Consider the following 16,151-nt stretch of genomic DNA (forward strand, 5'->3'; position numbering starts at 1 on the left):
CAGACTGTACTTTGCCTCGACTGGGATCCAGCGGCCCTGGAAGGAGTGCTGACCGTTCACTGCGTCCCACCCTCGGAGGTTTGCGTCCATGGCGAGGAGAGCCCAAACCGGTATCCGAAAGGGGCGTCCCTTGTCTAAAGAGAATGTCTGTAGCCACCAGGCTAGGGACAGGCAAACCTCCGGGGGAAGGTCCATCATTTGGGATTGAAGAAGATGGGGTAGGCCGTTCCACCTGGAGAGGATCAGTTGTTGTAGGGGTCTGGAGTGAAACTGAGCAAACTCCACCATGTCAAAGGTGGACACCATTGATCCCAATGAATTGACACTCGGCGACTGCGGAGCAGTCTGCGCACTCTGTTGTATTAAGGAGATCTCGTCTGTTAGAAAGATCCTCTGAACCTGAAAGTCCAAGAGGGCTCCTAAATGTACCATTCTTTGAGAAGGTGTCAGGGAAGACTTTTGCCAGTTGATCAGCCACGCGTGCGTTTGTAGGAAGGCAATTGTTACCTGCAGACGACTGAAGAATCTGAGGAGCTGGCCAACAGCAAGAGATAGTCCAAGTATGGGAGTAGTCTGATCCCTTGGCGACTAAGGGAGGCCGCCATAATTGCTATGATTTTGATAAAGACCCGCGGGGCCGTTGAGAGGCCAAACAGTAGGGCCTGAAATTGTTAATGCTGCTGTAGGATAGCAAACTGGAGATATTGTTGATTAGAAGGCGCTATAGGTACATGTAGGTAAGCGTTCTGAATGTCAAAAAACACCATAAATTCCCCAGGCTCCATAGCCAGGATAATAGAGCGGAGAGTTTCCATATGAAACCTGGGCACCCTGATAAACTTGTTCAGAGATTTGAGGATAGGCCGATGAGTTTCTGAACCAGGAAAAGGGTAGAATAGCAGCCCTTGCCTCGATGTGAAGAGTGGACCGGGATTATTACTGCTGAATTCATTAAGGGCTTTTTTGGGGCAGCAAGGAGGCCCTGGGAAAAATAACTGCTATTGATGGGGGGGGGGGGGGGGGTGTCACCTTAGGAAGGATAGAGCACATCAGTGGGAGACCACTTCTCTTACCCAGGCATCTGATGTGGTCTGACGCCAAAAGTGGGCGAATTGAAGTAGTCGGCCTCCCACCCGGAGGCCTGCCCCGTCAGGCTGTAGGCTTGTCCTCAGACAGGTGGACGTCTAGTAGCCCAGGCTTGTTTGGTCCTAGGCTTGGAGGCCTTGGCTGATGCCTGCTGCCGTGGAAAGGTCTAACCCTTAGCTTTTCCTTGAGAGCGAAAGGACCGGATGATGTCTGAGGCTTTGTATTATATGTAGAGGGCTGGAACGCAGTCTTGGAAGCTGCCAAAGTAGTGACAATTTTATCTAAATCTGCACCAAATATGATATCTCCAGAATAAGGAAGGGACTCCACAGCCCTTTTTGAACCGGAGTCTGCTTTCCAGGAACCGTGCCAAACAATACTACCGAAGTGGCAGATATCCTGGAGGCCAGAAGAGCTGTATCCATAGCTGCTTCTTCTAAGTAGGAAGCTGCATCTCTAATGCGAGATATGGAGGATAGTTGTTCCCCTGAAGCATCATGGGGGAATGTCTCTTCTAGGGCCTCTGCCCAAATCTCAATGGCTTTTGCCCACAGGCCGTAGCCCTAGCAGGACGAGTAATGGCTCCTGTAAGAGTATATGGATTTGTGACAAGCTTATATACACCTATCTGAACTCTGCGTCAAGGAGGTTGCAGTATGGATGGGTAAGGTGGCATTCTTAACCAGACGTGTTACATGAGAATCCACTGCTGGGGGAACTGCCCATTTATTGCAATCCATAGCCGGAAGAGGGTAACAAGGAACTTAAGAGTTTTGGAATTTGAAACCTTTTACCGGGCATATTCCATGCTTCACTCATGTAATCAGATTGCTGATCAGAGTGAGGGAACAATAGTAAAACTGCCTTTTGTCATATAAAAAGTGGTTGTTTTTTCTTAGCGCCGGGTTCTTCCTCTTCTATTTGTAAAATAGATTTTACAGCTCTCACAAGAGCAGGTATAGTTCATTTAGTGGGTGGCACAGAGTCAGAGTGAAAGGTCTGCGACTTCTGCCTCCCCAGTTGATATATCAGAATCAGATAACTGGGTGGACTGGGAAAATAACAGCACGTTTAATAAGTAAAGGCTTTTCCTTTTGCAGCATTTGCTGAAAAACTGTAAAGGTATTGGCCAAACTCTGTACTAAGGTAGACAGTACATCTACCCATGGGGAAGGCAAAGGATTTGAAAGGAGTACCTGCTATGGCCATCCCAAGGGGGGGGGGCTAGCACAGGGACTTCCAAGTGGTTCGCAATCTTTGTCAGTACCTGAGAAAAGGCATCCCAGGTTGGGTCCTGAGGAGGAGACACCGGGGCTGAAGGGCCAGAGTCTACCAATTAGTACAAAGACCATCCTGAATGAAGTCCTCTGGGGCTAAGCCCGCTGAGCAGCACTTACAAGATACCAGAGTAGGAGCAGCAGCATCAGGCTATTTGTTATTCTTTCCTCTGCCAGACAGAACCACAAGAATAAAAAAAAGACAGTATGATACAGTGCAGTCAACACCCTGCAGTATGTGTAATATGCCACAGTGTAGTGTGCAACCTACGCTATATAGTATGTGACAGCCCTCACAAATAAGTAGGAGACATGAGGTACAATGAACCCCCTTATACCTTAGTATGTCAGTGTAAATTAGAATAAAGGGAAAGGTATAAGCTGACAGTAAAGAAAGTAGAGATCAGCGCTAGTACAAGTCACATACAAACAGAAAAAAACACTATATATGTGCAATTGACAGATATATAATCAACTACACAGACCGCAGGGGCTGGTAGGCTATAGCTCTGTATAACCTGTCCCGTGGGAGAGGTACCACGGTAGACTGGACTGTTCCCGGAGACCTGTGAAGCAGAAAATGTCTGCCACACGTCTCTGCAGGGGCGGGTAGTGAGGGAGGAGCAGTTCAGGGAACGGCTAGACCGCAGTGGAACTGCACCCTGAGCTAGGGGAGAGGCTACAGGGAGAGCGCCTTCACCCCATGCTGACGTTAACCACTGGGTCACCTGTCCTCTAAATATGCCTCTGCTCCAGTATATTAATGCCCCGGTGGTCTGATTGAGTCATGGGCGCACCAGTGTACACATCAGTGCCTCCAGGCAGTCTCCTGAGATCAGAGACTAGAGTGCGTAAAGACGCGGGCACCCACAAGCAGAGGTCCGCCTTACCAGTCCCCCTGGATTCCAGGCTGCAGTCTGGGGAGCTTGCTTGCTAGCTGGTCCCCCAGCCCCCCCAGTTAAAAATGGTGACCCAGCTCCTGCCGTACACCAACGAAACTGAGTTGCCCTCAGGCTGTGGGTGGGGTATAGGGGGAAGGACCGGAACATCCTGTGATTGAAAAGCTTTGCTGTTGGTGTCCGGTCCTCCAAGGTCCCACCTACACCCCATTGTCTCCCTGTGGAACCTATGGACCCTGAAGAATAAAATATGAGATATGGTAAGAACTTACCCTTGTTATCTCTATTTCTACGAAGTCCATAGGGTTCCACAGGATACCTTGGGTATAGGTGTGACGTCAGTCGCTGGGCACCATAGAGTTAAGCTTTTCAGCCTCCCAGGATGCACTAGGGTCCCCCTCCTATACCCCGCCCCCGAGCCAAGGCACCTCAGTTAGTTATCAAGCCATAGGCTGGAGGAGGAGAAGGAAGAGAGAGAAAAATGATCTGGACACATACAAGAATCACATTCTCACCAGAGGGAGACGGAAAACCGGTGACCAGAGCAAAGCCCATCTGCAGCACAGGTGCGACAGGGCGGGAGTCCTGTGGAACCCTATGGACTTCGTAGAAATAGAGATAACAAGGGTAAGTTCTTACCATATCTAATATTTTCTACTTCAGGGTCCATAGGGTATCCACAGGATACCTTGGGGATGTCCCAAAGCAGTATCCTTTAAGGGTGGGCACGCTCCTGTGCAGAAAGGAGAATCCGCCGCCCGAAGGAAGCATCCTGAGAGGCGAAGGTGTCAAACCTGTAATACCTCACGAAGGTATGGACAGAGGACCACGTAGCAGCCTTGCAGATCTGAACTGCCGAGGCACCACGTCGAGCTGCCCACGAAGGACCCACAGACCTAGTGGAATGAGCCTTCAGAGAAGGAGGAACCGGTAGGCCTTCATGAAGAGAAGCTTCAGAAATAGCCATACGGATCCAGGCTGCCAAAGTTTGCTTTGAAGCAGGCCAACCCTTTTTACGGAAGCCATAGAGGACAAACAAAGCGTCCGACTTCCTAAACGAAGAAGTGCGGTCAACATAAGTCCTTAAGGCCCGCACAACATCCAAAGAGGCCTCACCCACGGAAAGACCCAGTGAGTTAAAGGCCGGAACAACGATTTCCTCGTTAACATGAAACTGGGAAACAACTTTGGGAAGAAACTAGGGCCGAGTGCGGAGCACTGCCCTGTTCCCATGAAAAACCAAGAAAGGGGGTCTGCAAGAAAGAGCCCCTAACTCAGAAACACGTCTGGCCGAAGAAAAAGCCAGAAGGAAAACAGTCTTAGCTGTCAGCCATTTAAGATCCACTGAGCCCAGTGGTTCAAACGGCGGTCCTTGGAGAGCCCTCAGGACCACAGCCAGATCCCAAGGCGCCACAGGTGGAACAAAGGGCGGCTGAATGCGGACAACACCTTGCATAAAGGTGCGCACATCCGGAATAGTAGCAATCCTACGGTGAAACCAGACAGATAGGGCCGAAACCTGTACCTTCAAAGAAGCAAGGCAAAGCCCATGATCTAGTCCCGCTTGCAGGAAGGCGAGAATCCGAGACAGACGAAACTCCCGCGGTGCATAACCTCTCGGTCGACACCACTGGAAGAACGTATGCCACACGCGATGGTATATCCTCGCGGAAGACTGTTTCCGAGCTCGCAACATGGTACGCACCACAGAGCTGGAAAACCCCCGGGACCTCAGCATGGCCGTCTCAACAGCCACGCCGTCAAAGACAGCAGAGTCAGGTCCGGGTGAAGACAAGGACCCTGAGACAGAAGGTCCGGTCGTAGCGGCAACCGCAGAGGACTGTCCACGGACAGACCCTGAAGGTCTGAGAACCAGTGCCATCTGAGCCACGCGGGAGCTATCAACAGGAGCATCCCTCCTTCCTGTTTGAATTTCCGGATTACCCGTGGAAGAAGGGAGACCGGAGGGAACAGGTATGCGAACAGGAACGTCCACCGGACGGACAGAGCATCCACCAGAGACGCCCTTTCGTCTCTTGTGCGAGACCCGTACACAGGCAACTTGTTGTTGTGCCGGGACGCCATGAGGTCGATCTCTGGAAGACCCCACCTGTCCACCAGCAGTTGAAAAACGTCCGGGTGCAGGGACCATTCCCCCGGATGAACGTCCTGGCGACTTAGAAAGTCCGCCTCCCAATTTAGCACTCCCGGGATGAAGACCGCTGATATGGCCGGAAGATTGCGTTCCGCCCAAACCAGGATCCGAGAGACCTCTACGAGAGCCGCCCGACTGCGGGTTCCTCCTTGCCTGTTTAAGTAGGCCACGGTGGTAGCGTTGTCCGACTGGACCTGCACCGGGTGACCCTGGAGAAACCGATGTGCCTGCTGGAGAGCATTGAAGACCGCTCGGAGTTCCAAGATATTTATTGGAAGCTCCGCTTCTGTCGGCGTCCACCTGCCCTGGAACAAGTGTGGACCCGAAACTGCTCCCAAACCCCGAAGACTGGCGTCCGTTGTCAACAGGATCCAATTTGGAACCCAGAACGGACGTCCCTTGTTGAGGTGGGTCGTCTGTAACCACCACGCAAGGGACAGGCGAACCTCCGGGGTGATCACAATCGTCTGGGACTTCAGAGACTGAGACAGCCCGTTCCACTTGGACAGGATCAGGTGCTGCAGAGGTCTGGAGTGAAACTGGGCGTATTCCACCATGTCGAACACCGACACCATGGAGCCCAGTAACCTCATCGCCGAGTGTCTGCACCCGGCGGCTGAGCAGACAACTGCGCACCCTTGACTGTAAAGCAGAGATCTTGTCCTCTGTCACGAAGATCCTTTGCTGTCCCGAGTCCAATAAGGCTCCAAGATGCAGAATCCTCCGAGACGGGATTAGAGTGGACTTCTACCAGTTGATTAGCCAGCCGTGCCATTGCAGCAGTGCAATGGTCAGGTCCAAGTGGCGTAACAGGAGCTCTGGAGATCCTGCCACCAATAACAGGTCGTCCAAGTACGGCAACATGCGGACTCCCTGCAGCCGCAGAGAAGCCGCCATGACCGCCATCACCTTGGTGAAAACACGTGGTGCTGTCGCCAGGCCAAAAGGTAACGCCCGAAACTGGAAGTGGTCGCTGCGGATTGCAAACCTGAGGAACTGTTGATGGCGCAAAATAGGGACATGCAGGTAAGCGTCCTGTATGTCCAATGACACCATGTAGTCCCCAGGTTCCAGCGCCAGAATGATGGACCGTAGGGTCTCCATCCGAAACTTCGGAACCCGCAAAGAATTGTTGAGTGCTTTGAGGTTGAGAATCGGACGATACGACCCATTGGGTTTCTGTACCAAAAAAAGATTTGAATAGAAACCCTGGCCCCTCTGGGAGAATGGAACAGGCACTATAACTCCAGCCTGGAGCATAGTGTGCAATACCTTCCGCAGCTCCGTAGCCTTGTTCCGGACTGATGGTAGACCCGTGGTAAAGAATCGAGCCGGGGGTCTGTGCCGGAAGGAGAGGGCGTATCCGTGGGAAACCACCTCCAGAACCCAAGTGTCTGTCGTAGTGGCCGACCAACACTGGGCGAACTGCAGCAGGCGGCCTCCCACCCTGGGATCCCCCAAAGGGAGGCCCGGACCATCAGGCCGCAGGCTTGTCATCTGGTTTGGGGGCCGGACGTCTGGTACTCCATGCCTGCTTCCGAGGCTTGGCCGATTTCTTAGGGCCAGCCTGTCGAGGAAACGACTGTGGTTTGGGCCTGCCCTGGGCCCTAGATGACCGAAAGGACGATGGTCCAGAACCAGAAGGAGCAGCGGCCGACGGGAGACAAGCCGATTTGGCTGCCGCCAGCGTGGCCACAATCTTATCCAGATCCGGACCAAAGAGAACTTCTCCGGTAAACGGCAACGCCTCCAGACCGTTTTTGGAATCTGCGTCCGCCTTCCAGGATCGCAGCCACAAGGTGCGACGAGCAGCCACCGCTGCTGAAGAAATTCTAGACACCAGAGTACTAATGTCTAGGGCCACCTCGTTGATGTAGGTGGCCGAATCACGGAGATTACCAATCAACTCCGCCTGTTCGGCTGGACAGTCGGAATCAAAAGAAGCATCTAATGAATCCGCCCAGCGCTCCATCGCTCTGGCAACCCAGCAAATGGCCATAGCCGGCCGTGCTGCCCCCCCCCCGCAAGGGAATAAGCGGACTTCAGGCAGATCTCCACCTTGCGGTCCGTAGCATCCTTAAGGGAGGACATAGATGGCATCGGCAATGTGGCACTACGGACAAGACGGGTCACGTGAGAATCCACCTGTGGAGGGGATTCCCACTTTGCAAAATAATTATCCGCGAACGGATAAGCCACCGCCAGGCGTCTCTGTGGCTGGTATCTTTTGCCAGGCTGTTTCCACGCCTCCTCTAAATGGTCCACCAACTGACCTGAAAGAGGAAAGACTGTGGCATCGCCCTTCACATCTTTGAAAAAGGCATACTTAGATTTAGCCGCTGGGGGAACTTCGTCCTCAATCACCAAGGCTGTGCGGACCGCCCGAATAAGTCCAGGAATATATACTTTGGACTTGGCATCAGCGTCCTTAGTATGGAGAGGTTCCTAATCGTAAGGATCCAGAATCTCCCCATCATCAGACATCCCCTCGTCATCCTCATAAGGAGCCGACAGAGACGCCACCGGCCGTTTATGCGGCCGCATCACAGACTCCCCTTGCAACACATCCGACAAGTGCTGTACAGAACTCGTCAGGGAGTTAACCCACGCTGGCTCCTGAGAAACCGGGAGCGGGGAAATAGGGAGACTGTGGGGTACCACCAATTGTCGTGGGAAACCCTGCATGGGTGACGACACCACTGACTGCTGGGATAAACCCATCGGTGTAAACGCGGGCTGCGGAGCTAACTGGCCCACTAAGGCTGTAAGCGCCTGAGCGAAACAAGCCCAGGGCGGCTCCTGTACCGGTGCTGTAACCGTAAGAGGCCGCGCCAAGGACAAACACTGCCGGCAAAGGCCCTCCGCGCTACCCTCCCCCTCCGCTAACGGTACTTTACACGTAGTACACTGTAGCTGGAGGGGAAAATCACTTTCGGACATGATGGCACCACGCATGTGACCTCTCTCACCAATTATATCTTAAATAGGCGAGAGACCACCCTGCAGCACCGCACCGCAAGGGCTTAGCAGAAAGAACAGGGACAGTAATAAAGCTGACAGTTTAGAGAAAAGTTACAGGCAGCAGCGCTAGCACAGTCACATACAATGCAAAGAAATCAATTCCTGCACTAACAGCGCTGATCACTCAACTACGCAGACACAGGGCTGCATACACAGACCTGACCACAGCGGAGGAGAGGTATGCAGGGGGACCCAGACCACGATGCTTCCTTCCAGGCTTCCAGCAGCGTTCACCATGCGTTCTGGAGAAGATGGCCGCCGAGGAGCAGAGAGGAGGCTGGCCTGGGGGAGGAGCACTGCCACAGGACCAGTCGGCAGCGTGCAGAGAGGGCTGTGTGCAGCGGGGGAGGCGCCGGCTGTGAGACAGGGAAGGCGCGCTCCCCTGGCATGCATTTAACCCCTGGGGACGCCGAAACGCTACCGCTCTGCTGCGGTCCGCTGTCCCAGGGGGTAGTGGAAAGCGCAGGTTGGTCGCCTGGCTCCACGCTGCAGCCAGTCCCCAGGGAGCCCCCTGCCTGGGAACTTAGGACCATGTGACCGCGGACCCCGCTGCTTACCTTTGTCCCCCTTGGATCCGGCCATGGTCCGGAACATCTGGGGTCACCGCAAGCTGTGACCCCAGATGCTCACCAGCATCCCCGGATCGGTACCAGCGTTCTGGTACCGGCAGGGGTGTAGGGAAGACAGCATGGACGTCAGGACTGACTGTCCATGCTGTACATCCAGATGTGCAGCCACAGCTGCATTGAAGAAAGCTTCAGGGGCTCTTCTAGCCCCCACTCCGACAGGTGCACCCGACTCCGGCCGGGCACCAAACTAAACTGAGGTGCCTTGGCTCGGGGGCGGGGTATAGGAGGGAGACCTTAGTGCATCCTGGGAGGCTGAAAAGCTTAACTCTATGGTGCCCAGCGACTGACGTCACACCTATACCCAAGGTATCCTGTGGATACCCTATGGACCCTGAAGTAGAAATATTGTTTATTGATTGAACAAATTATACATCAACAAGTGTTTGCCCAGTATTAGGCAAAGTTACTTTTGGACATCGTTTCTCAACATATATCAGTATATGTGTGTGTGACATGGTGCTTTACGCTCAAATTACTCTTTTGACTGACGTTAGAGTGTTCACTATAGGATGCGGTCCTTCTCAATGAATCAACAGTATTGCCGATGCCTTATTTTGCTTGAAGTTCAAGCTCAATATAGAGAGACGTATATCCAGTATGGATATGTAAACAGAGCTCGACTAGGGATTAGTCAACAAATACCATGTGGCACAAAAGTAATAAAAAAAACAAAAAACACAACTGGTAAAAAAGACCAATATAGCAGACAAAAGTTTGTAAATGTATACCAAACTTATATGAGGACCGTCCTGTTATGAGGATGGGCGAGGAAAGGATTAAAAATGACTGAGCAATGCATTTTCATAAATACTCACTTCGGCAACTGCTAGTTTTTCATTAGCTGCTCTCAAATCTTGTGTCATTGTGTTTATTATCTGTTCCTGTTTCTGAGTAGTGGCAGAAAGCTTCTGTGATTTTTCCTGTAGAGAGGATATTTCTCGACGGTAGCTTTCAACATTGTCTTGCAACATTTCATATCTAATAGAGTAATAAAATCAAACATTACAATTTAGAGTACCCTTTGGATATAATTTTTGCAAGCGTTCTATGATCTAACCAAATACAAATAAATAAAAGGGAAATAGAAAATGTTGCTGCAGATAACACTAGGCATAGAGGTTCCATTCCAATCACAGAAGGTAGGACCGCTCACCTGCTGGAAGAGCAATTTCAATTCAATTAGCTTTCTGTGCGATAGAACTCACTTTCTCTTACTGACACTTGCTGGAAAAGCAAGTGTATGCACCCATCCATGGCATACTGCCATTTCAGGAGGGACAATGTAGTATGCGCAACTGGCTTTGCACCTGGTGAGTTAATACAATGGGACAGGCCAATGATGTCCCTGAAGCAGCGGCTGGCTGGCAAGTTTTAGCCTGGGGGGCAAATGCATGCAAGCGGCCCTGGCAAGTATAGATGGCACCCTGCCATCCGACACTCTAAAGCAGTTATGTGGGGCTCCTGCGGCCAAATGTTTCTTTTTGAACTTATTACAGGTCAGAGAGGTTTTCTGCTTTACGTGTAATAGTGAAATTACAGTCCTACGCTGCTTTTGCTCACACGCTAGGGGGTGACGTGACAAGGGGGAATGCTCATTATGGGTGATGACAGGGCTTATATATGAGCTTTTTCTGTTATTGACTCTTTGTTTCACACAAAATAAATAAATCAATCACTGGCCCAGTGATTGCGCTGAGCGACAAAATGTGGGTTCCAGGGACCCTCCACTTAAAAAAATAAAATAGGGTCCTACCTGACCATTTCTGGGTCCCATCATAATTTAAGTTTTAGCGCTCCCAATATACCCCTCAGACCTCACCAAATGCCATCACACATCCCCACATACCCCTAGAATGCCCAGCTGATACCCCCAATAGCATTGTAGTATCTACTTTCCCTTCACAGAGAGGACCCTGACGTTATTAGCTACTGTCCAACGTCATTCCCTACCATCCGAGTGGGCATAGAGGGGGAATATAACCTTGTGGAGAGAGCCCAAAGTATGGCAAGCGTAGCGAGCCCGCGAGGGGACAAGTTTCTTCTTTAGGTGGCCTTTATGGGACTGTGCATGTCGCTGGCGCGGCTGGCCCAAAGTGCTGAAAATGGGACCGGCCTGGGGGGCATCTGTCACCCTGCCCAGCCCGCCTCTGCCCTGAAGCTTATCTCCGATTTTTCTTTTTTTCCTTACTTGTATTAAGTACTATTAGGACATTACCCTAGAAATGTATAGTATTCACTAGAAGAGTGGGTAGGTAATTAATTTACAAATATTGTTTTGCAAGTCTTCAAGACCAAACAAACATTCTTCCTCCATAAATGTACGTTTACTTCCTGGAATTTTGTGAGTTGTGTAACCCCACCTTGAACCGACATGGCAGTCCTAAATAACACCCAGGCCAATATTTGGGCATTTTCTCAATCATTCTCTAATATCTGAGGACAGAATAAGTCATATAATGCGCTGTTCAAATAGGTGATGTATTAATATAAATACTAGTGCCTCTGACCATATTTTCTATGTAAAAGTTTTAGGAAAGGGCCAATATATCAAGAAAGCTTCATAAGAAGCATTTCATTTATAGATTGTAGAAGCAGAGGCCATCACCTGCCAGGTGCTGTGACAAGTTTCCTAAACCCATTTCAAAGCTGTAGTCACACATATCAGATATTTAACAACCTATGACATCTATGCATTTCACTGAAATGCCCAAGCCTGGGTATCCTGAATGTCTACATCAAACAGCCTCCAATCAAAATCTTGATATCAGCCAACTGTGACATACACAAAAACATTACCTTACACAAGTTACAGGACACAAATGCAGTCTTTACTACAAATACTCTATTAAGTAGTTGTGATAAATGTTTACAGAGTACTCCACTATAAGCAGAATCACCAAAAGCAGAATTCATAGATTTATTTGGCAGTGGACAGTTACCAACGCAACATCAGTATAAAGTAAGACGAATAAACAGAAACCGCTTCTAGTTCATATGTTAAATGATCAGATGGTTAATGAGGGAAACTACGAACGTTTGCATTACACACTTACCGTTTTGAAGCAAATTCCAGTTGGGTGGATATTTTTGTATTTTGGGAACGTAGTTCAGTAACTTGTTCCTGAAGTTTCTCATTCTGCTCATTAAGCATTCTGTCATTTTCTGCTTTTTCTTTTCTGTAATTTTCAAACACTTCCTGAAGCTGTGCAAAAAATTAAACATTAAAAAAAAAAAAAGAACCAAGAGAAAAAAGGAGTTAAATGCTCAGTACCACCCTAAATAAAAAGGCCAACACTGAGAAAGGCTGAACATCAACATCAGTAAAAATGATTATGTAAATTAGCATGACCACCATTCCTCAAACACACACTTAAGATTTCTGAAACAAAATCCACCTTCTAAAAGTGAAGAAAACTATATAGCATGCCTAAAAATTAAAACTATTAAACTTAAGGCAGACCAACCACACTATTTTCCATTTGTATTTGTCCAATGGACATATTAAGCAATAACTGTACAAGATATTCATGTAGAAGAAATATTCAGTGAAAAATAAAGCCAGAAAGTTCTAAAGGTGCCCATACACAGTGTGATAAAGCAGCCAATCTGATGGATTAGTAAGATTTGGCTGCTATATCGTACCGTGTACGGGCAGGATATCGTACATCGCACCCACAGATCTTACTGCAGGTTCAGTCGATCTGGGGATGCGATGTGCGATCCCATGCAGTGCTATGCGGGTGGGGGGAGTCGGCATATCAGGCGGTCGACCCCCCCATCGCACAGTGTACGGCCAGCTTAAGACTACAATATTACAGTGTGAAAAGTTGGGAAAATCTGATGTACTTTTAGAGTTGGTAGCAAATCTGGCAGAAGTTTACAAAATTTGTAGCCATACAAGCCATGTTACATTGCAAGGTGCAAAAAAAATAAATACATTTTGACAACGTAATTTAGAGTTGAGCTAAGACACTCTGGGACAGATTAAGACCCGCTCGCTAGGATATTTATAACATAAACATGAAAACTACAGGTATAAAAGTGTCAGGCCCATGTCTGCCAATGGACTGTTGGAGTTGAGCTGAAGCTACGATCAAAAGCAAACACATTCATGTAAAACTTCGCAAATGTGTGGACAAATGACCAGATGGTAGCCAGAAAAATCGACACAGAAACCTTTACTGATCTGTGCCCTTCCTTTTAAGAATCAGGGAGCCCTGCTCCAATTTAACCATGGAGATTTACCAACAAAATCACCAAACGGTTGTCTGCTTGTATGCTGGCCATCCCCTTGTCTACATCATAGAATAGAAAAGATCTTCTGTACTGTGTGTGATGAAAGTCAATTTTTTCTTAAAGTAGGGCCTGATACAGAATATAATGTCAATATATCTGTGTCTCTCTGTAGGAAGGTGTATCTGTATAATGTCATGCTAAAGTCTAAAGTTAGGTGTCAAAGCCCTTAGTGTAGTTCTTTGAAGCTGGGATGAATGTTAGAAGGGTTTTCCTTCCCATAGCATCATAAAACTTGGTCAACTGTTAAAATCTGTGGTTGTGGGTATTGAACACAAAGTACAGGGTCTGTTCATAGCCCCAGTGGGCCAGGTCTATAAACCCTGGAGTCAGGATGTGCAGCTGGGCATAAAAAGGACCTTACTTTGACCTGTATAAGTGGTATCAGTTTGCTGTTCCACAACTTTAAACAGTTTGGGTGAGCCAATCAGCCACTCTCTGTGGGGAGGCTTAGTATCCCCACCCCCCACCCCCTCCCAGGGGGAGTGAGGGGGGAAATAGCTAGGCAAACAGGGATAAAATGCAGGCTCACTGGGCAGGTGGTGTGATTCTCTGCTTGAGGCTATAAACAAGACACAGGGCACCTGAATTCATCATTAGGAAGGCCTCAACCCAAAGCTGTTCTGTTTTTTTGTAACATCCTTATATCCCTTGTAATTTTTGTACATAAGCTTTGAAGATATTTCTTGAATTAAACTAAACTAATTTTAGTTCTTGGAATCGGTTTTTATGACCCAAACGCCTCATGTTACCTATGTTTAAACATTGATAAGTTTGTGTGTACAGGTGAGAGCAGAACCTGGCCTTACGTTTTAGCATTAAATTGGTCTTCTGCTGGTGGCAGATACCGGAGTTAATAACCACACGCGCTGAGGTATTGGTGTAAGGTCACGGCGGCGACTCTCAGATTGTCGTATCTGGGAAGAGGTCGTCACGGAGGTCCATGACACTGTGTACATCGTGAGTCTTCTAAACATAAATCCTTCAAAGCAATATGAAAAATCAGAGAATGAAGAGAGACCTCCTCTGCCAGACATACCACGGCCTAAGAGTGGAGCGAGGATATCTTGAAATCAGATGGAACTTGGAAATAGGTTTGGGCTGAAAGAAAGACTTCAGGGAATTGTATCAAGCCTTCTAAAGAGTGGAGAGGTGGACAAGTGAAGTTGCAACCAAACAGCTTCTAGCTAGCATTTACTAAGTACAAATACATAAGTGTTTGTGCAGGCCAGAGTTTTGGACCTAGCGCCACGAAATTTGGCATGGTGGTGTAGTTTGACAAGGATTATAGGATTTTGCCTAGGTTTGAACTTAGGGCCTGATTCAGACCCACTCGCGAGCGGCTGTCCGCTCGCAAGTGGGTCGATGGTCTGCACTGAGCATGCGCACGACGGAGGGAGCTCCGTCGTGCGCATGCGCCAGACACGACGAGCGAAGGACTTTCCTTCGCTCGTTGTGTCCGATCAAAGGGGGCGTGCTGTCAATGTTGATTGACAGCACGCCCCCTTTGGTGGGCGTGCCTCCCTGACGGGGGCGTTCCCACGGGAACGCCTCCCGTCAGAAGCCGGCCCACTGACATCACTAGTGATGTCAGTGGGAGTGATTTTGGCTCTGATAGAGCCAAAATCACTCCGGAGTTTGCGGTTGAAAACCTCAACCGCAGGCTCCGGCTCGCAATTTCGATGGTCGCGATGGTCACGACCATCGCGGCCATCAAAATGCACGCTCGTATAGCCTGTGGGTGGTGACCCACAGCTATACGAGCGTCCAGGAGGACGCTCCATGAAAATGGAGCCCGGCCCTCATTCAGAGCGTGCGCTCTGCTCAGAGCGTACGGCTCTGAATGAGGGCCTTAGTCAGCAGCACACTGCCACACAATCCCAAAAAACCAGGACACTCTTAAATTACACAGGTTTTGGGGCTAAGGGTCTGGCTTCATACACACAGTCACACTCATCTCTTCCAAAGTGCTGTGTTCTGTTACTTTTCCAACAGCCGCATACATGAAATACGAAATTAGTCAGCCCTCTGTATTTGCATGATAAGCTGACATTAAACAGTGTGCATTATTAGCATTTCATTCACAGTCTCATCTTACAGCAGCCGCCCTGTGAGTCTTAGAGTGCCTGGCAGGCTCATGAGCAGCTCAGCACTTAATACATTCAGACTGTGGCAGACAGCATAATCAATCCACAATCATTGATCCTGGCAAAGCTTAGCATACAGTGATAACATAGAGCAGGGGAGTTTCATCACAGCCTGTTAAGTCTGCTGCCATTTCGGGACAAGGAGGGGGCTGCGACAGCCTGTTTCCCAAAACGGAGGCGTGTCACCGCTGTTGGGTGAGGGAGTAGAGGCCAGGATCTCAGTCGGCTGATGGAAATTTCCAAACTTCTTTCCCTCATCTGCGGCGGCTAGCTTGCGTGACCCCATGGTCACCCAGCCGGCCAAAGGGATCGCATATTATCCAATGTTGCGCCCTTGGACACAGCTTGGATCAGTAATGCATGAATGTGGTGTGACGCCTCTTGCTGCATTGCCATATTACAGCTATCACAGTTTTTAACATGTTAGCAGCTGCGAAAGCATATCCGTCTGCAGCAGAATCACCTTCTCTGTTCTGCTGGGATTTATGAAATGCAAGTGATTTTGTAAGCTATACCGATTTCTGTTCTGTAAGTCAGTCTGCTCCTGATATACCCCATCCTGTGTGTTTTTTTTGGGGGGGAATTGTCCCACTTGTTCGCCCGATACAAAAATCGGATAGGATGACAAACAACAAAAAGAATAG

The 16,151-nt window shown here is 49.2% G+C and overlaps 1 protein-coding gene across 1 annotated transcript in view; it reads right to left on the reverse strand.

Annotated features, from left to right (window-relative positions):
* Positions 1–16,151, reverse strand: part of TPR (translocated promoter region, nuclear basket protein) — a 294,162-nt gene that overhangs the window by 159,834 nt on the left and 118,177 nt on the right. Inside the window, exons 17-18 of the mRNA XM_088453921.1 lie at positions 12,121–12,269; positions 9,883–10,045 (exon numbers count right to left, since the gene is read on the reverse strand). Coding sequence (XP_088310047.1) covers positions 9,883–10,045; positions 12,121–12,269 — 312 coding nt within the window. The remainder of the gene's footprint in view (positions 1–9,882; positions 10,046–12,120; positions 12,270–16,151) is intronic.

This window comes from Taudactylus pleione, unplaced genomic scaffold (genome assembly GCF_031769625.1).
Source record: "Taudactylus pleione unplaced genomic scaffold, aTauple2 ptg000602l, whole genome shotgun sequence".
Classification (NCBI taxonomy): Eukaryota; Metazoa; Chordata; class Amphibia; order Anura; family Myobatrachidae; genus Taudactylus; species Taudactylus pleione.